Source organism: Colias philodice, chromosome 13, assembly GCF_061535455.1.
Source record: "Colias philodice isolate Cphi_HAF_F1 chromosome 13, ilColPhil1 Martin Lab GWU primary, whole genome shotgun sequence".
Lineage (NCBI taxonomy): Eukaryota > Metazoa > Arthropoda > Insecta > Lepidoptera > Pieridae > Colias > Colias philodice.
Window position 1 is genome coordinate 937,460 of NC_143098.1, and position 25,014 is coordinate 962,473.

At 33.5% G+C, this 25,014-nt stretch overlaps 1 protein-coding gene across 1 annotated transcript; it reads left to right on the forward strand.

The window, feature by feature from the left end:
* The first annotated feature begins 7,434 nt into the window (after positions 1–7,434).
* Positions 7,435–24,187, forward strand: LOC149483163 (nose resistant to fluoxetine protein 6-like). The gene is made up of 13 exons (XM_089702871.1): positions 7,435–7,558; positions 8,583–8,859; positions 9,242–9,424; positions 9,971–10,050; positions 10,460–10,653; positions 11,243–11,357; positions 12,547–12,761; positions 13,410–13,600; positions 15,241–15,376; positions 21,619–21,805; positions 22,554–22,696; positions 23,122–23,224; positions 24,117–24,187. The coding sequence occupies exons 1-13, from the start codon at positions 7,435–7,437 to the stop codon at positions 24,185–24,187; spliced, it is 2,019 nt and encodes a 672-aa protein (XP_089558997.1).
* Positions 24,188–25,014: the final 827 nt, after the last annotated feature.

A 25,014-nucleotide genomic window follows, 5' to 3' on the forward strand; every position in this document is an offset into this window, starting at 1 on the left:
TGTGGTTTTAGGCAGTAATTTTGATCATTATTACTAATTACTATTGATATTCTTCTCTTAGCTTTTGATTGAGAATTGTTTAATTTCATATAGATCCTTGTTCCAATTAAAACATTTATTAAATTCAACTTTTACTCAAATTATATCAAAATAAATTTCACCTATTTCGCATACAAGGTACTATCACAGACTAATAATAATATACTACGTATACAAGTACTATGAACAAAATGGAAGCACATCACGGCCACACGAGTGGTATTGTAAACGAAAATATGGTTTGCAAGTCAATATCTGTTGAGAGCTTCTGAATAAATCATTTATTCGCTATGAATGCCATTAGTTCTGTTTAGTTTGGAAGTAAATGTGTACACGTGGAGGTCTTTAAAATGTCATATATTATAATGACTAAATATCGGTTTTGGTAAGTATGTGTGTGGTGAATTTTGATGTTAAAGTAGCTCGTAATATCTGAACAAATAATAAATAGACGAAACACTTGATTTGTTTGTAATCCATTTTAAAAATTCTTTGACATTGATATTAAAGGGCGGCTACTCACGTAACTGCCGCAGGGGCAATATTGGAACATTCTCGGTTGGTCGGCAGTCGGAGCAATTTCAGTTGTTCTCTAAATTGTCCCTGCTTGGATAGGCAGGTGTATAGACACGTCACAATTAAGGAGCCAATTAAGGGTAAAATTTCAAAATTGCCCCTGCTGCTGGTGAGTAGCCGGTTTTACACAGCTCTATCGCTCAACCCGGGTGAAGCCAGGACAAGAAGATGTTTCAAAATAATTTTTTTTTTTTCATAAAGACTACGATGACGTTATTGTTACCTGTACAGTATCGTATTGAAATATTAAAAAAATCTCTTAAGAAAATGCGTTCACTTTATAGTTTAAATCGTCTTTGTTTTATACGTTTTAATTTATTATCCAACTGTGCTATAATTTACAAACATTTAGGCAATTAAATATCATGAATGCATTCGCAAAACTACCAAATGGCGCGTACATTCTATTTCACTTGGAAATAACTCCTCTATATTTATTGCACAGATAATTAATATTCATTACTAACTGCGCTCCACGGTTTCACCCGCGTGGCTCTGTTCCTGTTGGTCTTAGCGTGATGATATTTTATAGCTTATAGCCTTCTTCGATGAATGGGCTATCTAACACCGAAATATTTTTTCAAATCAGACCAGTAGTTCCTGAGATCAGCGCGTTCAAACAAACAAACTCTTCAGCTTTATAATATTAGTATAGATGTACACTTCCATTATTTTAATTGAAATAGAAAAGTATTTAAAGGCTTAAAAATCCTAACTAATGTTATAAATACAAAAGTAACTCTATCTGTCTTTTTTTCGTTAACCACTGAACCGATTAATATGAAATTTTCAAAGAGATAGTTGGACCTGAGAAATAACATAGGATAGGTCTTATCCCGGTATTACGGGAACGGGAAGTATGCGGGGTTTTGATTAGAATGGGCGGGCGGAAAGCTAGTATTAGTTATTATGAAAAAAGAAGAAATTACTTATTTTTATAAGATTTTTATTTTGAGGCGTAGACATGTCTTAAACTTAGATCCAGGGTACTATAATTTCTAAATATACACGTTTAGCGTCTCTGATAGAACCACGTTATTATTAGAAAAATGATGCCAATATGATCCGTAATCCGTTGTACCTGACGTAAATTATGTACATAGAATATCAGATATAGTTCATTATTCCACTCATACATTTTTTATGTGGCCTTGGATTAGGACTTACAAGGATGTATTAGATATTGGCTTTGTGGGCTTCTTTTTGTGTCTTGTGAAGGTATTTAATTATCGTTGTTGTTATTTGAGATTGTGCTTGCTTATATACCTTTAAGCTGTTTAAAGATAAAATGGAGGTATAAGTTTTTTTGTTGGACAGTTCTTTGGCATATTATGATATTATATTATGGAATTAGATATAAGTTACATAATATTATGTAAAATTAAATTGTAATATTGACATGATTTTAAAAGAGCAACTATGGAGTATCTTGCCGGTTCTTCTCCATAGATAGAAGATCTATGGAGAAGAACTGGCAAGAAACTTAGATAATATGAAGAGCTTATACACGTATAATATCCATTTTATAGATTCCGTCTCATCATTCATGATAATAAAATAACTACATAAGTATGCAGTGTACAATAAGTATATTCCAAACATAAAATATGATAAAACTTGGCGATAATATAAATAATATTAATATGACGTATTGTAAAGCCTCGGTCAAGAAAAACAACTGCAGCTGCATCTGCGCGCCTGGTATCAAAATTTAAAGTCACATGCGGGTCCATAAAACCTCACAGAAAACCTTAAATCATGTGAACCAAACACTAATGTGGCATGATTTGCATACGGCTGGAGATATCGATTTTACCATTAAGAAAACTGATATGAAATTTCATAAATTTCGTGTGAGAGTTTTAGTTCACTCTGAGGTATCGTCATAATTAATTGATAGGCGTAAAGTTTGTAAAAATACTGTTGTTATACTATCATTTTATAATGGAATGAATTGCAAAAACTACGCCTACAACGTCAAATAAATAGAGCTCCTTGGAAAATTTTCAGCTTTTAGATTAAGTTCATTCAACTGTTGTTTTGTAAGTTTGTTGACTTTTAAATACCTTTTATAATTTATAAAACATAATAAATTTACTACGCCTGGTTTATTACACATAATAGCTTCAAATTTTCACCATATTTCAGCACTTTTTAGTTTAGTTTCTGAATAAGATATCCTTTCACCTTCGTGGCTTATCGAGATTGAAACATGACAACTAACACCATACAGGCAGACAGTGATTTATGGAAATTCTCCCCTTAACGAGGTAAAAAAGGATATACATATTTATCAATAGTATATAAGCGAACGTGTTCATGGATAAAAAGCTAATAAAATATAGTAAGGTAGGCACAAGTAGGTAGAAACTCTTTTAGGCGCGTTGAGAGTAAAATTTTAGGGTCGCAGGGGCTACACCGTCACGTCATGGAGAAAGACGATGATTTTTTTGTCTATGAAAAGAAGTTTCACTTCGAACATGTTTACGCGGTACACATGCAATTTTTTTGTCTCCAACGGGAATCGAACGTGACGTGTTAACCATTGTACTGGTCGAATCACAAGCCGTAGGCGGAAAACTAGATTATTATAATATCTACCATTGATCATGTATGCTATAAAGTTTATTTGTTATCGTCTTATCGAAGAAAATAGACACACGTAGTCCCAGGTATCTCGGATGTATCGATAGCAGCTTTGAGATACATGATCCCTTTGTTACGATACAGCAGGTTGTGATACACTGAGGTTTGGGGTAGCATATTATATAGAAATAACATGTTAATATCTGTATAGAAAGGAAATAAAATTAGTATCAAAAATATTTTTCAGTAATTAGGTTGTGATACACTGAGTGTTTTCGGTTGACAAGTATTTATTTATTTATTCTTTATTGTACATAATATACCAAACAGAATTAAGCTATACTATAATTAGATACAATCAAAACACATAATATGTACTAAAAGGCGGCCTTATTGCTCAAAAGCAATCTCTTCCAGGCAACCCTGATTGGTAAGGAACGTATGCTACTACCTACTTTAATATTAATATTTTTATAGTAAGCAATCAGCAAAAGTATCGACGGTGTTCATAATATTATGATATATTTATCAGACCTCTTCACTAGGTGAATGCATGTTATAAATCATTTTTCATAATAATATTATGAATAAAATCTCTTCGATTGAAATGTAATAAATTATTTTTACTCAAATAAAACAAGGGTATACATTATTTCAGTGTGGATCGAATTGTATAATTTTTAACTCAGTGTGTCAGTGTCATTATTATATCAATTCAATTATAAAGCCCACTTAAGGCTCGTTATTTAGAATTTGATACACACTATCGAAAATAGATTTTTCTCCCATATAATATAATAAAATTTTCTAGTATTTCCTTTTTAAATGCCGTATTATATACTACAGAAGAAATGAAAGAAATGAAACTAAAGAAATCTTATGGCATAAGACTTTTTTGCTTGGATTAATAAAACTTGAACATATCACCACATACATATATTATTAAGTTATATTTTAGAATTCTTTCAATACTAGTTCTTTATTTCGATGTTGAGATCGCTGCATAGTTTTCTTCCTTCATTACATAATATAAAACAGTATCTTCCGGATCTCCCTGTGTATGTTTAGATCTAGATAACTACGCTACAGATTTTAATGTGTTTTTTTTAATAAATAGATTTGTTCTCGAGGAAGATTTAAGTAAATATATTGCATAGCTTCTATCGCGGGCCTTGAGCGCGGGGACCGAATCCAGAAATTCCGTAACGAAAAAAACCTCACGCTCCCCACTCCGACGGACACGGAGGTGTGGCTTGAAGGCATGCTATGCAATAGCTTTACCGCGGCAGTCCCCGAGTGCCACACGTCTTTTTTTTAAGTTCTACCAGTCATGCTTTTAGGGAGGCCTTTGTCCAGCAGTGGATGTCCCAAGGCTGAAACGACGACGAAGACGACTACAAAGCAGGCAAAGACGAGGGCGCAAAGCTCGTATTTCACATTAAAGGTTCGACTTGTGTTTTATTGCACATAACCCTTAACAAAAGATACGTTTTTGAGTAATAACGCAATCTAACAGCTGTTAGCAATAAACATCGTTATACGAATAATGTAATATAAACTGCGATAATGAAGGTGCTTTCAAACATACAATGATAACCGAAATATCTCAAAAACAAAGGCACGCGTGGGACGTAAAGACTGTCAATCTTAACGTTGTTTCGACAATTCTGGTAGTACAGGGCCGGACTTGGGACTTTAGAGGCAACATTTTGAACATATTATAGCTATTATTAACAGAGTTTTTAGAGCTATTTAAAAGAAAAGTGAATAGGCATTTCTTAGGTCAGCATGTTCCGTCCTAGGCCACGCTTGTCGCTTTCCATCAGGCGAAGCTATGGTCAAATGTTTTCCTAATACTGAACAAAAAAAGCTATCTGTTTTTTTCAACAAAGAGTAATTGCTAAAGAAATGTAATGTTCACAGAAGTTTAGTATGATTAGTTTTTGTGCGTATGTTAAGTTGTAGTCTAAAATATTTTCCGGTATTAAACAAAATTCGCATGCATTATATTTGAATAGTATAAAACTAAATATCTAGTTCAATAATATTTTAGCTATGTTTCATATTATGGAGTTTCATTGCATCTTATGGAGCCCCGATAGAGGCAACAAAGGCGCCAAAAAATTATATTATAACACATTCGCAACAGGCACGTATTCCTGTTTTTGATATCGTTTGCTCTCGTATGGCTTTTATTGTCGTGCTAAGTAGGCCTTATTTTAGAATTACGCTATTTTCATCATATTTAGTCGACCCGGCTCCTTTCGGGTTGACCCAGGATAAAATAAAATAACTTTTTAAATCAGAAATAATGTAGCCTTCTATTAATAATACTAATAAATATTAAATACTAGCTGTGCTTCGCAGTTTCACCCGCGTGGTTCCGCTCTGTTGGTCCTAGCGTAATGATATACCAATATAGCCAACTAGATTTCCGCCCGCGGCTTCGCCCGCGTTTTCAAAGGAAAACCCGCATAGTTCCCGTTCCCGTGGGATTTCCGGGATAAAACCTATCCTATGTGTTAATCCAAGTTACCCTCTATATGTGTGCTAAATTTCATTGTAATCGGTTCAGTAGTTTTTACGTGAAAGAGTAACAAACATCCATACATCCATACATCCATACATCCATACATCCATACATCCATACAAACTTTCGCCTTTATAATATATATTAGATGTATCGATTAAGCCTATAGCCTTAATCGATAAATTGGCTATCTAACACCAAATATTTTTTTCAAATCGGACCAGTAGTTCCTGAGATTAGCGAAACAAAAAAACTCTTAAGCTTTATAATATTATAGATTGAGAATTTTTAGAGAAAATGTCTCTATGTAGTAGTAATAATATCCTTCAGGAACATTATTGTTATAAAAACAAGATAGTTTTATTATATTAGTATAAAACATTAATTATTAATAACCTAACAACTATCACAATCGTGTAAAACAAGAATCGTGGTTCATAAAATATTTTATACGATTTTTAAGCCTTATTAAATTTTATTCACATTGCACGCTGGATTCGTGATCGGCAGGTAAATTTTTTGGTTTTGATTTTAGTATTATTTTATTAACTTAGAAATAATTTTCAAGCTATGTGAAATTTAAATTTTGAAAATAGCAAAGGAATGTGTAAAATTCCATTTTACGTTATTTGCTTATTTTTATGTAAAAAAGTAACAATATGTAGTTGTGAAGTTCTGAAGAAAGTTATGTTTGGCCCGATAAAGCGACACCAAACATAAATTATATTAAGTATCAAAATAAAAACCACCAAGGGACCATTAGATTTTATATTTGAGAAATATTATAAACTTTGTTATTTGCCCTTTTGTAAAAATGGCGTAGGACGAGTCAATATAAGTAATCTTAATTTTTATTGAAGTGAAACTTCTTTATCGGGGTTGGAAAAAAATTTAGTGTAACATTTTTTCGTTACGCGTGACATTTTACCGTTACGCGCCATCTTTTTCTTGTCCCTACCACGCGTGATTCGACGTATATAGTATATAATATAGTTATAGAATATAGTTGAAAAATAAGGAAGTTTCACTTCTTACGTGTGTACACTAGTACACGCACACATTTTTTAATGTATTGCATACTCAGTCTTGAATAGACAAAGGTGCAAAGTTCCTGTATACAATTAACTCCTTATTCTAACGTGGTTTCTTAACGAGCGGTACGAAATAACAACTAAAGTTTTAACAAGCTTTTAACCCAATCCTATACATTTTCCAGCTAAGTGTCTCCCTAACTGAGTTACCCAACTTTGGTAATTGCCTGCGAAAATTAATACTGAAAATAATTTTCTATCTATTACGTTTTTATTCGCGGGAAGTTTAACTGTTAATGTGTTAAACGTCGTTTGAAACACTTCGTACAAAATATGGACTAACTGCAGTTTCAAACATATTAAAACCATGGCAAAGATAAGTTGTATTATAAAACATGTTATAGCGTTAAACAAAGGACAATATAATTTGATAATGACAAGTATAAACCTCTGTACTAAAGTTAAACCATGATTTATAGTCTGGTTTTAAACCAGGTCTATTTAAGTTAATGCAATAAGATGGTCTTGAGATAATCGGGTCATTTAAAGCAGTTAAACGTTCGTTTAACGGTACAGTTTAACAAAACGTATCATTACACGTTTGGCAATTGTTTCAGATCAATATTCTATACCTACCTAATCAATATTCTATACCATCTGAATGAATGAAAAATGATCAGCTATAAGAAGAATTTTAAGAAGGCATTTGATTCTGCATTATATGAACGAGTTTTGGACCCAGCTGAGTGTCAAAAACAATTGACGACATTGTCAAATAGTACTTGGGCTATACCGTGTAAGTATACCTATAATGGGCGCTCTTCACAATCGTCACCCAACAAATGATCGTCGATGTTTGCCGCCATTGCGACGATTATGAATAAACATAATATGTACAATGAGAGACTATTACTGATATTTAGGCTCTCTACACTATCGTGATTATCTCATTGTGTTGATCGCCAAACGCTGCCTATTGTGAATAGGGCCCCTCGCAAAATTTTGATTAGGTATTTGTAAAAGCCAATCGCAGAGTTTCTTCCTTGCCTTTTTCTGTGGAAACTTCAAGAACTCTAATAAATAGTATACGATTGGTAAAAAGCAACTTAGTGTTTCTTGTTGCTTCTTCTCTGTAGAAACTTCGGAACTAATGGTTGCCTGATTGCTTTGTAATATGGCTTTTCAATCGCCACTCTAAAACTAGAGTACTTAAATAAATATTTGACTTTGAACTTGAAGTGACGCTTTTGAAATTAATTTAATTCCAATCAATGGATCTAATTTTAAATACTAGAGATACGTTATAATATAAATTACATATAGTATTACTTCAACGTCGCTTTCCACCTCGGATACATAAGCATATTTAGATCTTTAAAACTATTCAACGGAGTTTGATATGTTTTTATTAGAAGGAGTGATTTCAGAGAAAGGTTTATATGTATATAACATGTATAATTTTATATACATATAAACCTTTCTCTGGATTTCTATTCATTATTTTTGAAGTGAAACTTCTTTATCGGGGTTGGAAAAAAATTTAGTGTAACATTTTTTCGTTACGCGTGACATTTTTTCGTTACGCGCCATCTTTTTCTTATCCCTACCACGCGTGATTCGACGTATTTCTATAAAGTTGCATATAGTAAATTATTTTTTGAAAAATAATGTCATAAAGAAGTTTCACTTCTTACTTGTGTACACTAGTATCTACACGCACACATTTTTTATTTAGATATTATATAGATAGTTTATTTAGTATCACTATTGCGTGGTGTGTTGCTAGTACTATTATACACATGAGAATATGTCATTTTTAGTTTTGGATGCTTCTGCAAAACTTCCGAGCGGTATCTTAACCTTGAATCTTCACGAATACGGCGACTACTTCGAATGCCTTGCAATAGACCACACCATTGACGATGTTCACCTCCAAGGAAAGTACTGTATGGTCGGCGTGCCCTTTGTCCAAAATAACCTTATGGAAACCATGCCTTCTAAGTCTATGATTACCAAATTTCCAATGCCCGGTACCAAGATGATTAACAATTTGGTTCTTCAGTTCGCTAATATAGCTCAAGACGCTAAAGTGAATAAGTGAGTGTGTTTTAATAAATTTCAGGAAAATTAGGAATAATTAAGTAGACTCTGATTTATCACTTACATGTTTTCAAACATGTTACCGCATAGTATAACAAAATCCGGCGTCATAGCGCGGCATCAGCATAGCGATTTAACACGCGCTAAAAACGCATTCTATCTCACAAAGCCATAATTATGTAAAGCCATAATATGAAGAGGATCCATCCTCTTCACAATCGAGAGCGTTGGCCCAACAAATGATCGTCGATGTTTGCCGCCATTACGGCGATTACAAAATTGAAAATGATGGCCAATTTAGGCCATTACCCTGATTGTCTCTACTCGCTGCTCATTATGAAGAGGGACCAATAAATGTATCTATTTACAATATTTTCAGTACATTAGCCAGATATCCAAATGCGAGGCTCAACCTTGGTGTCTGTTTGCCCCGACCGTGCACCGCTCAGGATGTGTTCAACTTTATAAACACAACCTTACCTTTACCAGATCTGTCGTTTAAAGAGGGGTTCTGTCGCCTGCCTAATGACAAGCCGTATGTGACCGCGGATTATGTTGCTGCGTGAGTTAACTAAATAAAACATGAAAAACAAAACAAAGTTTATTTGTAAGAGTTATGATCATATTTATTTTTTACAATTAGAATTTTAAGTCGTAAAGATGTAGTTTTTGCTTGTATCCACATCGGATTTTTATGCTTTGTATTAAATGTGAATCATATACATTTTATGTTTCACATTTAATACGAATGTTTGTATAATTACGATTCAAGTGAATCTATCTTTCTATGTAGTACGTATTTTTAAGTAAATGAAATTCAATCGACTTCAAATCAATTTATTTAAAACTCGCCTTTGCTTACATTTTGTAACTAAACATTTAAGCTGCTTATTGGTTTAGAAGGTTAAAATGAAAATATGTATAAGTTTTAAATTCATAGTTAGATACAATTTCTCTTCACTAAATCAAAATAAGTCTTACAAAGGACATATTATTATGCAAAAGGCAGACCGCCTAAATCGGTTTATGTCACATAACATTATGCATAAGAAATAACTTTTAAAATATTGGATAAAATATACTAAAGTTATTTAAAATTATTTTACAGGGGCGTCTTTGGAACTCTATTCCTTCTAACTATTTTGAGCACATGCTACGATTTGTATCAAGTGTTTGTTCGAAAAAGAAGTAAGTTTGTTCATAGTTTCCCCTCTACATTAAGTACCTAATTAAAAACATTGTACAAATAATGTAGGTTAAGATTGATTTTGTCACAAAAACAGCTGTTCAATCTACAATTGTTTTGATTTTGTTCATTGTCCATTCTAAACTATTCACTAAGTAATACCTTAAAAAATAAAAATATATTCAAGAATAGCTTCTCACTTTTGAAAGAATTTCAATAATCATTGAATTCGTTTTTGAGTTTAGACCAACATTATAGTGTTAAAATAATAATAGCGAATTTTCGATATCTGGCACGGAGGTGTGGCTTGAAGGCATGCTATGCAATAGCTTTACCGCGGCAGTCCCCGAGTGTCACACGTCTTTTTTTTTGTTATTTTTCTGAAATTATTAACAAATCAACTTATTTCAGTGAAAACAAGCAGCTTGCTCAGCAGTTTCTCAATATACAGTAACACGAGGAGCCTTCTGAACTTTAGAAGTGATAATACCACATTACATTGCGTGGATGGCATTCGAGCTCTATCCATGTTATGGGTGATATGTGGACATACATACATCGTTGGGTTCTTCCCGACTATACACAATGGAATAGATACTATACGGGTATGGATTTGTTTTAAATTGTTTAGATATAAGGAATTACAAGAATCGTTGAGAGTAAAATTTAAAGGTCGCGTCATGACGCCTCCACGATGTGACGTATTACCATGGTAATACCGTCACGTCGTGGATTGAGGCGACGATTTTGATATCTTTGAATCTTGCTAAGGAAGTTTCACTTCTGACACGTGTGCTCGGCAAACACGCCCTTTTTGACGTGACAACGTCTTATAATTCGATACAGCCGGCTGCACGCACGAAAAAACATGACTCATGTGGCGTTACCTCGCTCTGAGGCGTTCCATGAGGCTTGAAGTGCATGCGAGAACCAAACCGACTTTACAGACAACCCATTTTTTTAGATATAAGGTACAAGAATAGTTTCTTTACAATAGTTTTGTATTATTCCAAAATCTTTACAGGTTGATTGTTTATTATAGTTTGATATAAAAATAATCATTACGTGAGATTTTATTACCATTATTAGTTTCAAAATCTCAGTCACTATAAATATTATAAGCACATAATTTTTATTCTAGACGTATTTCGTTTACGACTTTTGTTCATTTGTTATAAGCGTATATATTTTCAGTGGTCAACAAAACCCATAAGCTCATGGATACACGCAGCCCCGATGATGGTGGACACATACTTTCTTCTTTCTGGAATTTTCTGTATATATGGAAAGCCAGTTGATTATACAACCAGTGAGTATGCATATTATACTATTTAATTCAGCTAGAACCCGCTTCCTATTGGTTGCGAGTGTAATTAAAAATATCCTTAACTCCGCGGACTGTCCGCGACGGCATGTTGATGTTTACGTTTTATCTCCATAAGGACCAACGTCGTACTTCATGGAATGTTATAAAAAACGAATTAACGAAATCTGTTCAGCTGTTCTCGAGATTTGCCTTTAGCAATTTTAGCGGTTCATGCGGTCTGTAGTTTCTAATTATTAAGCACATAATATTTTTTGCTTACTTAATTAAGTGTACAATATTTTAAAAACAATAAACATTAGATTGATCACTTTATACATTATAGAGTCTATACTATATTAAATGTTATTTTATTACTTTTACAACGAGAACAAATTAAATAAGAAAAGATAAAGCATTTATAAATGATAACATCTAGAACCAAGACACTTTACACCCTAAGTATATTGAGATAAGGACCTTCTTGTACAGTTTCAAAGCCTTAGACGCAATATTGTGTAATATTTCACACAAGATAACGTCAAATGTGAATAACGTTATTTTGACCAGTACGAAGGCCCCAAGGGTACTCTCACAGATTTAGCTAAGTTATGTTCAACGCAACGTCTTGTAACTGAGAGTAAGAGCAAATCTGGAATATGAAGCATTATAATAAGTTTTATGTTATGACTAAGGTTATGATCGAGTTCAATTTAGTTTTCTGCGACATTAGTATTGGCTCTGAATTGAGCAATATTTCTTTTTTATTCATAATTATTGCATTTTATTTATGAAGCATGATTATTGGTGGAGCAAATTTTAATATCTATAGGTTATATTATACTCTTAATGTCAATAAAAATTTATCAATCTTGCATTTGATTACAAATTATATTAATAATAATTATACAAGCAATCTTTGATATCACCAACAATAACACAATTTTTAAGAAACATTCTATACCCCCAGTTATTAAGCTATTGCATAACTTCTATCGCGGGCCTTGAGCGCGGGGACCGAATCGAGAAATTCCATAACAAAAAAACCTCACGCTCCCCACTCCGACGGACTCGGAGGTGTGGCTTGAAGGCCAGCTATGCAATAGTTTTACCGCGGTAGTCCCCGAGTGCCACACGTCTTTTTTTTTTCATCATCTCTGTTATTACAACCTCAAAATCGACGTAATTATTTCAGAAAAGTTCATCAGAAGCCTTCCTAAGTTCTACGTGTACCGTTACCTACGATTATTTCCCCTGCTCGCCACGATAGTGCTGCTCCAAGCATCAGTCATGAACTGGGTAGCTGATGGTCCCAACTTTTTGGGGATGGCCCACGCAACCCAGCAATGTAGAGAGAATTGGTGGGCCACGCTCTTGCATGTGCAGAACCATTTGAAAATGACAAGAAACGTAAGTAAATAAAACATTTTTAATGAATAAAAAAAAACACTAGGCAAGATTTTGCCGTTAATAGCCGTAATTCTCATTTATATTTTAATGCTGTAAAACTAAATATCAAACGTAAGTAAAAAATTCAACTACAGAGAAATTTCGTTCAAGTTCAAGTTTCTAGAGCAAAGTAAGAAAGGTATGAAATAGTAGGAAAAGCATGAAAAGCCCAGGCTCAAATACAGCGGTATTACCGGCGTAATAGGATACGTAGCGACGTATCCTATTTTGAATTATTTTTCTTTCTTAAAACACTTCTTCTAATAGTAAATTGACTATTATTATTGCTTTTTATGTCATTATTGTCCTACAAAATAATAATCTGGCCATCATTCCCTAAAAATTCTTACAATTTCTTTACTTATTTCGTTATATTCTTACTAGCTTTCCGCCCGCAGCTTCGCTCGTTTTGTCTAAAACCTAATAAATTGTATAGAAAAACCTTCTTCTTCAAACTCTATCTATTAAAAAAACCGCATCAAAATCCGTTGCGTAGTTGTAAAGATTTAAGCATACAAAGAGACATAGGGACAGCGAAAGCGAATTTATTTTATAATACGTAGTAATGATATATTATTATGATTATATTCGTTATTTTTTTCTTTCCAGTGTCTCATCCATTCCTGGTACGTTGCAGTGGACACTCAGCTTCACTTTCTGAGTCCATTTGTAATAGTCTTTCTTTTTGGCTCCGGCTGGATATCCTGGGCTGTAATGACGTCAGCTTTACTTGGTTCTGTTATAACATCTGTCGTGTATAGCTTTACCTATAAATTTCCAGCAGCGATGTTAAACGTTTGGTATGTATTTTTTTGCAGAATTATTAATGAAGAAAAATGGATAATGTAAATAATTTCATGAGCGATCTCATGAGGAAGCCTCTCGATCATATTAATATGTTTTTGGATAGGATTGTGAGTTTACTTCTATTTGATACATTTTGAAGGTAAATCTAGAATCTATAGGAGTATTAGTAGTTCTAGCACGGCATTTATGTTAATGAAATACATTAACACGTTCAAGACGGGGCCCGATTTTGGCTACTTATCGTTGGGCCGGCATAGGGCTTACAAGACCTGTTGGTGAACTTCATTTACGGCCGGCATCAGGTGGAAAGGACCTGTTACACCTTTTGACATTAAAATCAAATGTGTCATCCAGTTGAAGACTTTTTTGAATATTCTTTCTTGAAATGTATTGTTAATGAATCACTGCATAACAACATTAGACCCGTTTTTGAAAAAAATATCATTAAAGGAGGTTAAATTAGTAGTAAAATTATAGGATCTTATACACCTGATCCCGGCACTAGTGAATATGATTGCTAGTGATGTCAATTGAATCGACTATATAATTAAAAAAAATCAATTTATTTTTACCTCAAAACAGTATGCGCTTCATTATAACAGTTATGACCATACGAGGGTGAGTCAAAAAGTTCTTGGAATCACTATAAAAATGTAAAATCTATTTTCCAAAATTTGTTTTTCTCTTTGTAAAAAAATGTTTTTTCTAACTATCAAAAATCTCAACCACGGCTACCATTGCCGCATCATAATCGTAAAATTTTGCTAGATATATAATAATAGATATCAATACAATATCGCAACGTCTAATTATTATGCACATCACTAATTAACTGACCTGTCACCAAGGGCCGGCTATCGGGTTATCAGGCATCGGGTCTTTTAGATCCGATGTCCGTCCTGCAAGGACAAAATTTCTTTGCAGGCCGTATCAGGTCTTTAAGATCCGATACAATATTTTTCCTTTTATGGGTACTATTTAGTGGCAGAATACCAGTCAATATATCTGTCACACTCTCACTACAAAAAATCCTAAAGTAAACTACCCCGGCCCATGCGATAGCAATAGAAATCTCTCTCCGGCCCGCGCGAATAGTTCACTTCAGGTGTTTTCGACCCGATGCCGTACTGAACGTGTTAAACGAAAAGTTGGTGGCTGAAGAAGATTTGCAATTATGCTTGTACTCGATAAAATGTTATATGCGTAGGTGTTACAATGAATGTTCGATGTCCTGGTGCATTTAGTGTTCATTCTAACCCCACTATGCCAAATTCTTTTTGTGTAAACAGGCATAGAGCTTACTTTCGTTGTTCTTGTACTGAATGAATGAATGAATGAAAAATACTTTATTGTAGGTATTGAAAATACATAAATACATATAACAAAGACAACACTACAGAAACAGTAAAGGGCGGCCTTATCGCTAGGTAGCGATCTCTGCCGACAACCTAACACTGATCAACATTTAATACGAGTTTTCGTTTACACTAAAAGATCACAAAAGAATGTTCCTGCTCTAGCTCTAGCTCTATGTTCGTTTGGTCTAAATGTACCGTTATAAGTTAATGCTCAGTTTTTTTACTTTACCTTTTCAAGAGTTAGATAGGTATTAATCGACCTTTATACTATTTAGGTACTCACAAACTCATCATGATTATTATGGAAAATATTACGCGCATACTCCTGTTCGAGCGGCGCCGTTTATTATTGGCATTATGATTGGACAAATCCTGAGAATATATAGAGGGAGGAATATACGAATTCATAAGGTAAGTTACTAACTTATTTATACACCTTAACGGGAGGTCATCGACATAGTCTGTGTATGACTTATTTAGTGAAAATGTTCTTATAACTGTTTTATTTCTGTATTCATAATTAACATTCATTAGGCAAATTAGATAGAAATATTTTTTATATTATTATCATTTACTAAAAACAGAAAAAATCTAATAACAAAATTGTAAGAAACAAATCCCCAACTGGCAACCCAAACCGAGGGGGTGGTTATAAAAATGAGTTGAACAGCGGATTTGCCTTTTTGCATTTGGCTTTCGGACGTAACGGTCATTTTGGTTGTGTTCAGTCGTGTTAATTATTATTTTTAATCGAATTTTATTATTGAAGGTAGACATATAAAATCATTTTGTAAGGAATAAAACCTTTCTAGGTTGAATTTAAAATCCCTAAGAAAATATTAATTGCAATGTAATCTTGGGTTTTTCTATAAAATAATATTATTGCCCCAAATATTAACTACAGCAATTTTGATAAAATAAATCCCGCATGTTAAAATATTCAACAAAATGCCCCTTAAATGTACACCCTGGTACATTGTTTTGAATTTCAGAACGCTATGTAAACAATATTTCCCAGTAGGCCACATAATCCCTACCCACTTCTACTGCCCTGGTACATTGTTTTGGGTTACGGGGCAGTTTGTAAACAACGGGCGTGGCTTGTGCAACTATCTCTTTCCTATAAATCTATTGTTAAATATTTCGTAATGTCCTTAATTTGAAAGTGTGCAATATGAAAATATAATTCACAAAAAATATGAAAATAAAATAAAAAAGGGCACTGTCCATAAATTTTACATGAAAACATAGGTAAATAAAAAGACAGGAAACAGGTTATCTTCTAAAAAATATGATCTCGATTCGCACAACATTATGATATTGTTGTAAGTACATGAATCTTTTGCCATTTAAACTATGATAAAAGCATTTTCGTTTTCAAAATGTATCTGAATAACGATTGTTGCACCATAACTATAGTACGAAAATAGTAAGTAAGTATATGAAAAAGTAAGTGTTGTTGTTAACATCCTTTGAAAATCTTATCAATTTTTAATCACAAGAGAAGACACGCGTTTACGCTATTGCGATACAACTACATAGACACAATATAATAGAGTCTGGATTGCACACAGCCAAGTAAGGGGAGGTTTTCAGCACTTTGCAGTCCCCCTGTAATACATGTTCGCCTGGTACTTGATGTTTTGATTTAGAGTGCAACTAGGAAACCACCCTGAAGCTCTCGTGAAATTAATATAAAACATATTTGTCATAAAAGTTACAAAGTGGTTACTAACCACTGTTTAAATTCTATTGTTTCAACGACTATAATACCTATGCGTCAAAATTTTAATTGATCTCCTCAGTATTCATCTCATTAGTATTTCCAATTTTTTATTTAGATTCGCCAATTTTGTTCAAATTATTTTATTTGAATCGTATTTAAATACCGTTCTTTGAAGTCAGTAAAAAATTATAAATATTTTATTTATTGATAAATAGATTTTAAAACAGAAATATTAATTTAAGTTCTTGTTCTTGATGTAAATTAACAAAAAAAAAATCGCCTCTTATATAATGTAACATTGCAATTAATCAAAAAACCTTCTTAAAACCACAATAAAACTTACTATTGGCATAAACAAATGCATTGGTTGTAAAAATTATTAAAATATATTTCGTAGCGTGGCGGCAAAGGTTCTACAATCTCCTTGCAAAGTATTCCCGCCTAGTATCCGATGTTTTGATTTAAACAAGACTATGATATCCACCTTGCTTTTCCTATCGTATTAAGTTCGTGTTTCCGTAGTTCCAGTAAATTTACCAGTCTAATGACGAAATAAAAGAAATGATAAAATAACATTTTTTCTGAAATATTATTATCCTTGTTGAATATTAAATTAATATTTTATGGCATTCAAATGCTTTATAAATATAAATTTATAAAGAATAGATTATAAATTTATATAGATTAGAAATTTATATTATTATCCTTATTAATATAAAGTATTATCTTTAATTAATTCTAAACCATCTTGATAAACGACAAACAAAAGCGCGTATAATATCCATCTCAATTCAACACCGAGCTCAAAAAATTGGTGTTTCCGAATCCACTATGAGGCGAATTTTGACGAAAGATATGCATCTTGCATGCAGGAGGGGATGTGGTTTCAACAGGCGGCGCCACATGTCATACAGCCAGAGAAACAATACAATTGCTGCATCAGTCATTTCCCAGTCGTGTTATTTCACGCTTTGGGAACCATAATTGGCCACCTAGATCATGCGCTTTAGGGGTTTTTTTTGAAATCGATGGTTTATACGACTAAGCCGAGGACGACTCAAGCCTTAAACGACGAAATTGGATGCTGTATTAATGAAATACCGCAGCATTTATGTAAAACGGTCATTGAAAATTTCATTAAAAGATCGCGTATGTGCCAGCAAAGCCGCGGCGGCCATCTCCCTGATATGTTGTTTCACACATAACCTCATCTTGTCTACTTTACGATATAATATAGTTTTCACGATTTTTTTTAAAATATCTGCGTTTTATGTCAACTTAAATCTTGCGTTCTTGTTGGGACACCGTATATATATTTTTTGATGATGACTACAAACATTCATACAATTTACTGGTAATAAACAGGGACATCAGAAGCAAGGTCGGAATCATAGTTTCAGTTTAACTCAAAACATCGGGTACCAGGCGAGTATACTTTGCCAGGAGCGATACCTTCGCTCCGATAATAAACAATCTATTGAGATAAAGTAATATTGTTAATAATTTTTACATGAGTTTGCGAATTTTAATAAATACCTCATTGCGCAAGAAGGTTTTACAATCTCCTTGCAAAGTATTCCAGCCTGGTACCCGATGTTTTGATTTAAACTGCAACTAATGTACTTTCCTTGCTTTTCCGTATTTTTTTAAATCCAGTAAGTACATTCAATGATATTATATATAGAAACAAGAGGTAGATACGGTCATCAACGCACCAAAACTGATTCCGTGAATTGGTCCTATTTGGGACCAATGCAATCAGTCAGATTGTCACCGGTCCCAGTGAGCGCATGTGCCGATAGGTACATTAAAGTTGTCGAAAATGCCTTCCTGTGTGTTCAGAAAGTGCACGTATTCGTGCAAAAAAATAAAGAAAGATAAAGGAATATCATATCACAGCAAAATATATTAAATTATTACAGTTTAACAGCCGTACAAATAAAAACTTGCTTATTCAAACCTTATGCAATGCATAGATATGATAAGAATAAATAAAGAATAAGGATGTCATAATTTCTTACAAATAAATTTGGAATAACGTCGATGTATCTATGCTCACGCTATGCAATAGGCGCAAAGCGGCAACGTCGCAATTCATTCACAAAATTATGAAAAACATACAACAAAATTGTCTACGGTTAAGCCTTGGTGCTGTCATTTTGCTGACGCTCGTTTGACTTCGTCGAATTTGTTGTGAAGTTTCATCATACGATGTTCTGTTTATTTATTTTTTAAATATTTATTGGAAATAATTTAAATATATCAATATTAAATATGCAAGCAAATGATAGATAACGCTATCCAATATCTGGAGAACAGAAGATAAACCCACCTTGAGATAGAGAGTTGCCAAATAACTGGTACTCAAAACATACAACTCCAGTCTTAGAAGATTTATATTTTCAACGAAAGTGTATATTATTGTGATAAGTTTAGAAATAAGTTTTATGTATGTATGGTTTGGCGCATGTTGTAAATAAATAAATCATTATAAATATCAAAAGGGTTTTTCATAACTTCGTATATTTTGACATTTCATACAAAATTTTCCATTTCAATAGGTACGTAATGAAATTATTAATTTGCTCAACTTTTTCTACTTCTCGTATTACTCTCATTGCTATTATCTCAAATTTAGATTGAAAATTGCTTCTAAAACTTGTAAAACACAGCACAATGTACTAAAAGATATGTTATAACTCGGTTATGTCAGACTTATACTAGGGTGGTAGCCGTAATAAGGACGGAATAGCATTAGTATGAATATTTATTACGAAGTTATACTAGGTTACATTTATTTCGTGTTTATTTGTATGATTTTTCCTTATTCTTAGTTTATTCTTTGCATAAAATGTTATAACTCGTTTATTTGTACGGCTGTAAGAGTAAAAATAACAATTTACAATTCTTTATTAATGACACTTGCTTGACACGTGTATTGAAATAATGAAAGGGATAAAACATTGCTTCAATCACTAGTGTGACAAAGCTAGCGTACACTGTGTTCAAAGATTATCATGTAGATACGATAATCATTACTACGTAATCATTATTGAAAATAGAACGGTTATTTTATTAATTTCGATTTGAGTAAATACTTGATTAATTTTATATTTAAATCCACACAGTGCATATAATTAACAAATATATCTATTTATTATATACAATGAAATCGTGATGGCAAAAATGTTTGTTTGCAAAAATGATGTTGAATATACGTATACATTGAAGAAAAGATTATCGCTACTGACGAAAAATGCTATTTGCTTTTCTGTAAATAGCTATTGAACATAAATTTTATTTGTGTTTTAGATAAAAAAGGCTTATACTTCATCCTTTCTTTTATTTCATCCTTTTTTGACGTGACAACGTCTTAAATTAGGTTGCGACTGGGAGTCACTTATGAAAAAGTGTAACGCTCGGTAACGTTACGATGAGTCACCGAACGAGAGAGAGGCCCGCCGAATGCCTTGCGTCTCTCTCCCACTCAACTATGACCGAGAAAAAGACGTTGTCACGTAAAATCTTCGCCCGTAAAACCGACTACAGGCAACCATTTTTTTTCATCTAGGCACCACTATTATTATAATTATCCTACAAGTTGGAGTGATGACCTTGTACGGGTTTCGGGAACTGCCTTGAAACGAATAGCGTAAGATCGGTCCTTATGGAGTTCATAAGGAGGACTATATGCAGTATGCTCAGCAGTGGGTGATTATCGGGTGAAATGATGATGACCGAAAACGAACACCACAGCTAGTAATAAATACTTAATACAGTTATAATATCTCCAAAAAAGTTTTTTATTTTTTTTTTCATTTTAATACGACATCATAATTATCATAAAATAGTAAGTAAATGAACTTGTCACATTTATTTACTTGTGCAGGAAACCTAACATCTTTGACATTGAACCTTCTGTGTCGTTAATCTATGCCAATTACCATGGCAACTATTTGTTTATTTATATTTAATTGGTGAATTCTTATGACTTTTGCTTACACCTGCGCGGAAGTGACAAACTATCTTTGTCTTTTTTGTTTATATCATTTTATTAGAGCCATCTCTCTTATACAGTCTGTCAATGTAATAAATTAAGTAAAATGAAAATTGTATTTGTGTGTGCCTGACACTGCATATGAAGCATTTTTTTTGGATATATTGTGATGGTTAGGGAGCCAGGTGCAAATTTGGTTAACTATTTCCTCTCAAGAGATAATTCGTCAGACGCATGAGAGTATAGTATTATAAAGCCTCGTGAACGTCAGCTGGCGCTCGGTTGGGGGGTGCCTCCCACGCACATAGGAAAAAAAAATACATTCATTCATTCATTTCCTCTCAGCTAAAAATTTGTCAAATTGTAGCTAACCCAATATCTCAACGAAAAAAAATAGTCAGCTGGTTACAACATGGTGTATTATACGTCAGCTGGTGGCTCGAACATGAAAGTTAAATTTAAAGAAAAATTTATTTTCCGTTATTTCCTCTCAAACAAAAATTTACCTGATGATACCTTATATGTAACTGTGGATAAATATATATGTCAGCTGGCTGTATCTTGGTGGAAAAACCGTCAGCTGATACGGGAGGCTACAACCGCTCTTCCCCCCAACCGAGCTCCAGATGACGTTCACGAGGCTTCATAATACTATACTTTGATGCATTTTACTAATTACCGCTTGAGAGGAACTTGGTCATAAAATCTGCTGCTGGCTCCCGGACCATGAGTATATAACGTATCTATACATAAAATATCATTGAGTACATTAATATGATCAGACAAAATAAAAATAAACTAACGAATTAAGATATAACATTTGAAAACGTCAATAATTTTCCACCTATGTAGAAAATATTCGGCTTCAATAACTAGATATTCCCATACTATCTATTCTTTCCTTTCCATAAAACCTCAAAATAATTTCAGTTCTACGTCATCACCGGTTGGATAATGTCCTTAGGATCCATTCTGTTTTGCATCATTGCGATATTCAAGACTGTGAAGATGACGTATGAGTTCAACTACTTTGATATTACGTTGAATGCCTTTATGAGACCTCTGTGGGGTCTGGCTGTGGCCTGGCTTGTTTTTGCATGCGTCCATGGGTATGGAGGTAAGAAATTTTTCGTATAATATACTAAAATAAAAGTAATTTTTTGCAAGGGCATGATCTCTACATACTCTAACTCAACACATTCTACCTCTTTAAAAAATAGAAGAATACTTTCAATGAATTATTGAAGTGAAACTTCTTTAGGCGCGTTTAGAGTAATATTTCAAGTTTGTGTCATGGCAATACCGACACGTCATGGAGTAAGGCGATGATTTTTTTATCTTTGAATCTTGCTAAAGAAGTTTCACTTCTGACACGAGTGCTCGGCACACAGGCTCTTTTTTATTTATTTCTCTACAATACGCGACATTGCTTTTTTTTTATATTTGTATTTTATAATTTCCATATCATTAAATTATCATTATATTCGTTCTTTTTGAAGTGAAAACTTCTTTAGCGGCGTTGGGTATAAAATCTTAAACTCGCGTCAGGACACGTGGCCTGATCGAAAAAACGTAAGACGGATTTTTTTTTTCTTTTAGCCCTCATATTCCATGCGTAAGACGGATACCATTCCAAAATATCAAACATGCTGAACGTTAATAATCAAGTTTTCACTTCTGCCGGCACTCCCGGAGTGCAACCCGTCTTTTTTTTTAATTGTAGCATTTTCTGGCAATAAAATATTTTAGTTTACTAACTATATTTTTATGTGTATTAATTTAATCTGTAATAATATCTAATTATTGTTTGTTTGTAGTGTTTGTGTTATTGTTTGTTGTATTAGTTACTAAAAATACAATTTTAGGTCCTTTAAATTGGTTTCTATCTTTACCAATGTGGAAGTTTCCATCAAGAGTGTCATACGCAGCCTACTTGGTGCATTTGGAGGTGATGATATTAAAGGTTACGAGCGCACAGAAGACAAGATATTTCACTGATTTGGAGACGGTAAGTTATTTTTGAAGTGAAAACTTCTTTAGCGGCGTTGGGTATAAAATCTTTAAACTCGCGTCAGGACACGTGACCTTATCGAAAAAGCTTAAGACGGATGGATATCAAACATGCTCAACGTTAATAATCAAGTTTTCACTTCTGCCGGCACTCCCGGAGTGCAACCCGTCTTTTTTTTTTAACACTAATATCCATTTAACACTTATGTAACACCAATGGGTCCTGGGTTCGATTCCCGGTGGAGATGAAGAAAAGAAAATGTCTCGGTCTGGTAGGACACAGAAGGCTGATCACCTACTTGTCCCTAAAGAAAATCGATCAGTGAAACTGATGTATAATGCATCTGCACCTTACCCTACTAGGGAACATGGGACTTCACTTTCATTTCATACTTATTATAATAAAGGAGATGTTTATTTCAGATGTTCCGGTGTACATCAGACGTGGCTATTTCTATAACGCTGGCCTTCATTTTGTGTGTACTTGTGGATGCTCCAGCCAATAGATTGATGAGAATCGCTTTTGGTACAGTATAATTTAACATTATTATTTAAAGATAAAATAAATTTATATTTTGTTAAACTTCGCAAAACCATTTTAAGACCCCTGTATGGACCAAATTGCTCATCAAATGTAGACCTTAGTGTGTGTCTTACACTTTTAATTAATCAAATAAATTATTTTATTTTGTAAACTAGCTTCCGCCCACGACTTTGTACGTGCATCCCCGTTTTTCCCCGTTCTCGCAAGAATTTCGGGAAATCCTTTCTTAGCGGATGCCTACGTCCTTACATCTACCTGAATGCCAAATTTCATTCCCGATACGTCCAGTGGTTTGGGCTGTGCGTTGATATGTCAATATATCAGTCACCTTTGAGTTTTATCTTATATATAAAATTCTCGTGTCACAATGTTAGTCTGCATACTCCTCCGAAACGGGTGGACCGATTCTCATGAAATTTTCTGTGCATATCGGGTAAGTCTGAGAATCGGCCAACATCTATTTTTCATATGTACCACGGGCGAAGCCGGGGCGGGCCGCTAGTTTGTTATAAAATACTATTTGTAATTCTTATATATAATAAATTCCTTCTTATTTTTTATTATTGGGACGAAGTTCCCTATCGCGCGGTACGCGGGCAACTCTTGATTACATCTTATATATAAAAATGAATCGCAAAATGTGTTGGTAAGCGCATAACTCGAGAACGGCTAAACCGATTTCGATAATTCTTTTTTTATTATATTCCTTGAAGTACGAGGATGGTTCTTATGTAGAGAAAACGTAAATATTATGTACCACGGGCGAAGCCGGGGCGGTCCGCTAGTATATTATATAGATAACTGATATTTATAATGTAATTTCTTTACTTTCAAAAGGCTATCTGCTTATTTAATATTATTTATCCCTTTTCAGCTGACAAGAGTTCACAGGATTCATCAGAAGATTCTACTATTGATTGCAATGAACGTAAAACAAAATTATAACGAACCTTGTTCTTTTTATTATTTATTTATTTAGAGTAGATAAGTATTATGAAATTGAAATCAATCAACAGTTGTATCGTTTGAGTATCGACGTTACTTGTATGAAAACTGTCGCTTATTGCAACGTGTAGTTTCCTGCTACGAGGCATTTGCCTATTTTTAACAGCAGTAAAGATAATAGCTTCACATGTAGGTTTGTTATTTTGTATGTTTGTATGTAAGTGATTTCTTTAGACTTGATTTTAACCCACTTTAAACGAGTAGATTTAATTCAAGTTTTGTACACTTATCAAGGATTGGTGAAAATACAATGTTCACAAGAATTTATCGACTTCAACAGTGTTTTTAAGCTATTGCATAGCTTCTATCGCGGGCCTTGAGCGCGGGGACCGAATCGAGAAATTCCGTAACGAAAAAACCTCACGCTCCCCACTCCGACGGGCTCGGAGGTGTGGCTTGAAGGCATGCTATGCAATAGCTTTACCGCGGCAGTCCCCGAGTGCCACACGTCCTTTTTTTAATATATTTATTTATTAAGTAAAAATCTGTATCTAAGGTAGTTATTACTATTGTAATATTAATCCAGTTTATAGGCAGAAATGTCTTTTATGTTCTAACATCTGGTTTTACTTTTTTTAATCAACTCTCAAGAACAGCTCATAGTTGTAATTAATATTTATTATTGTAAAGAACGTCTGAAATAAAAGGTTATTTCTAAATTTTTGTTTCATTTAGATATTCTTTTTTATTTTAATCGCAAAATAATTAAGTATTGTGAGTAAAATTGTAATATTTTAATTATGTCTATGTGCAGGTGCCTTAAAATT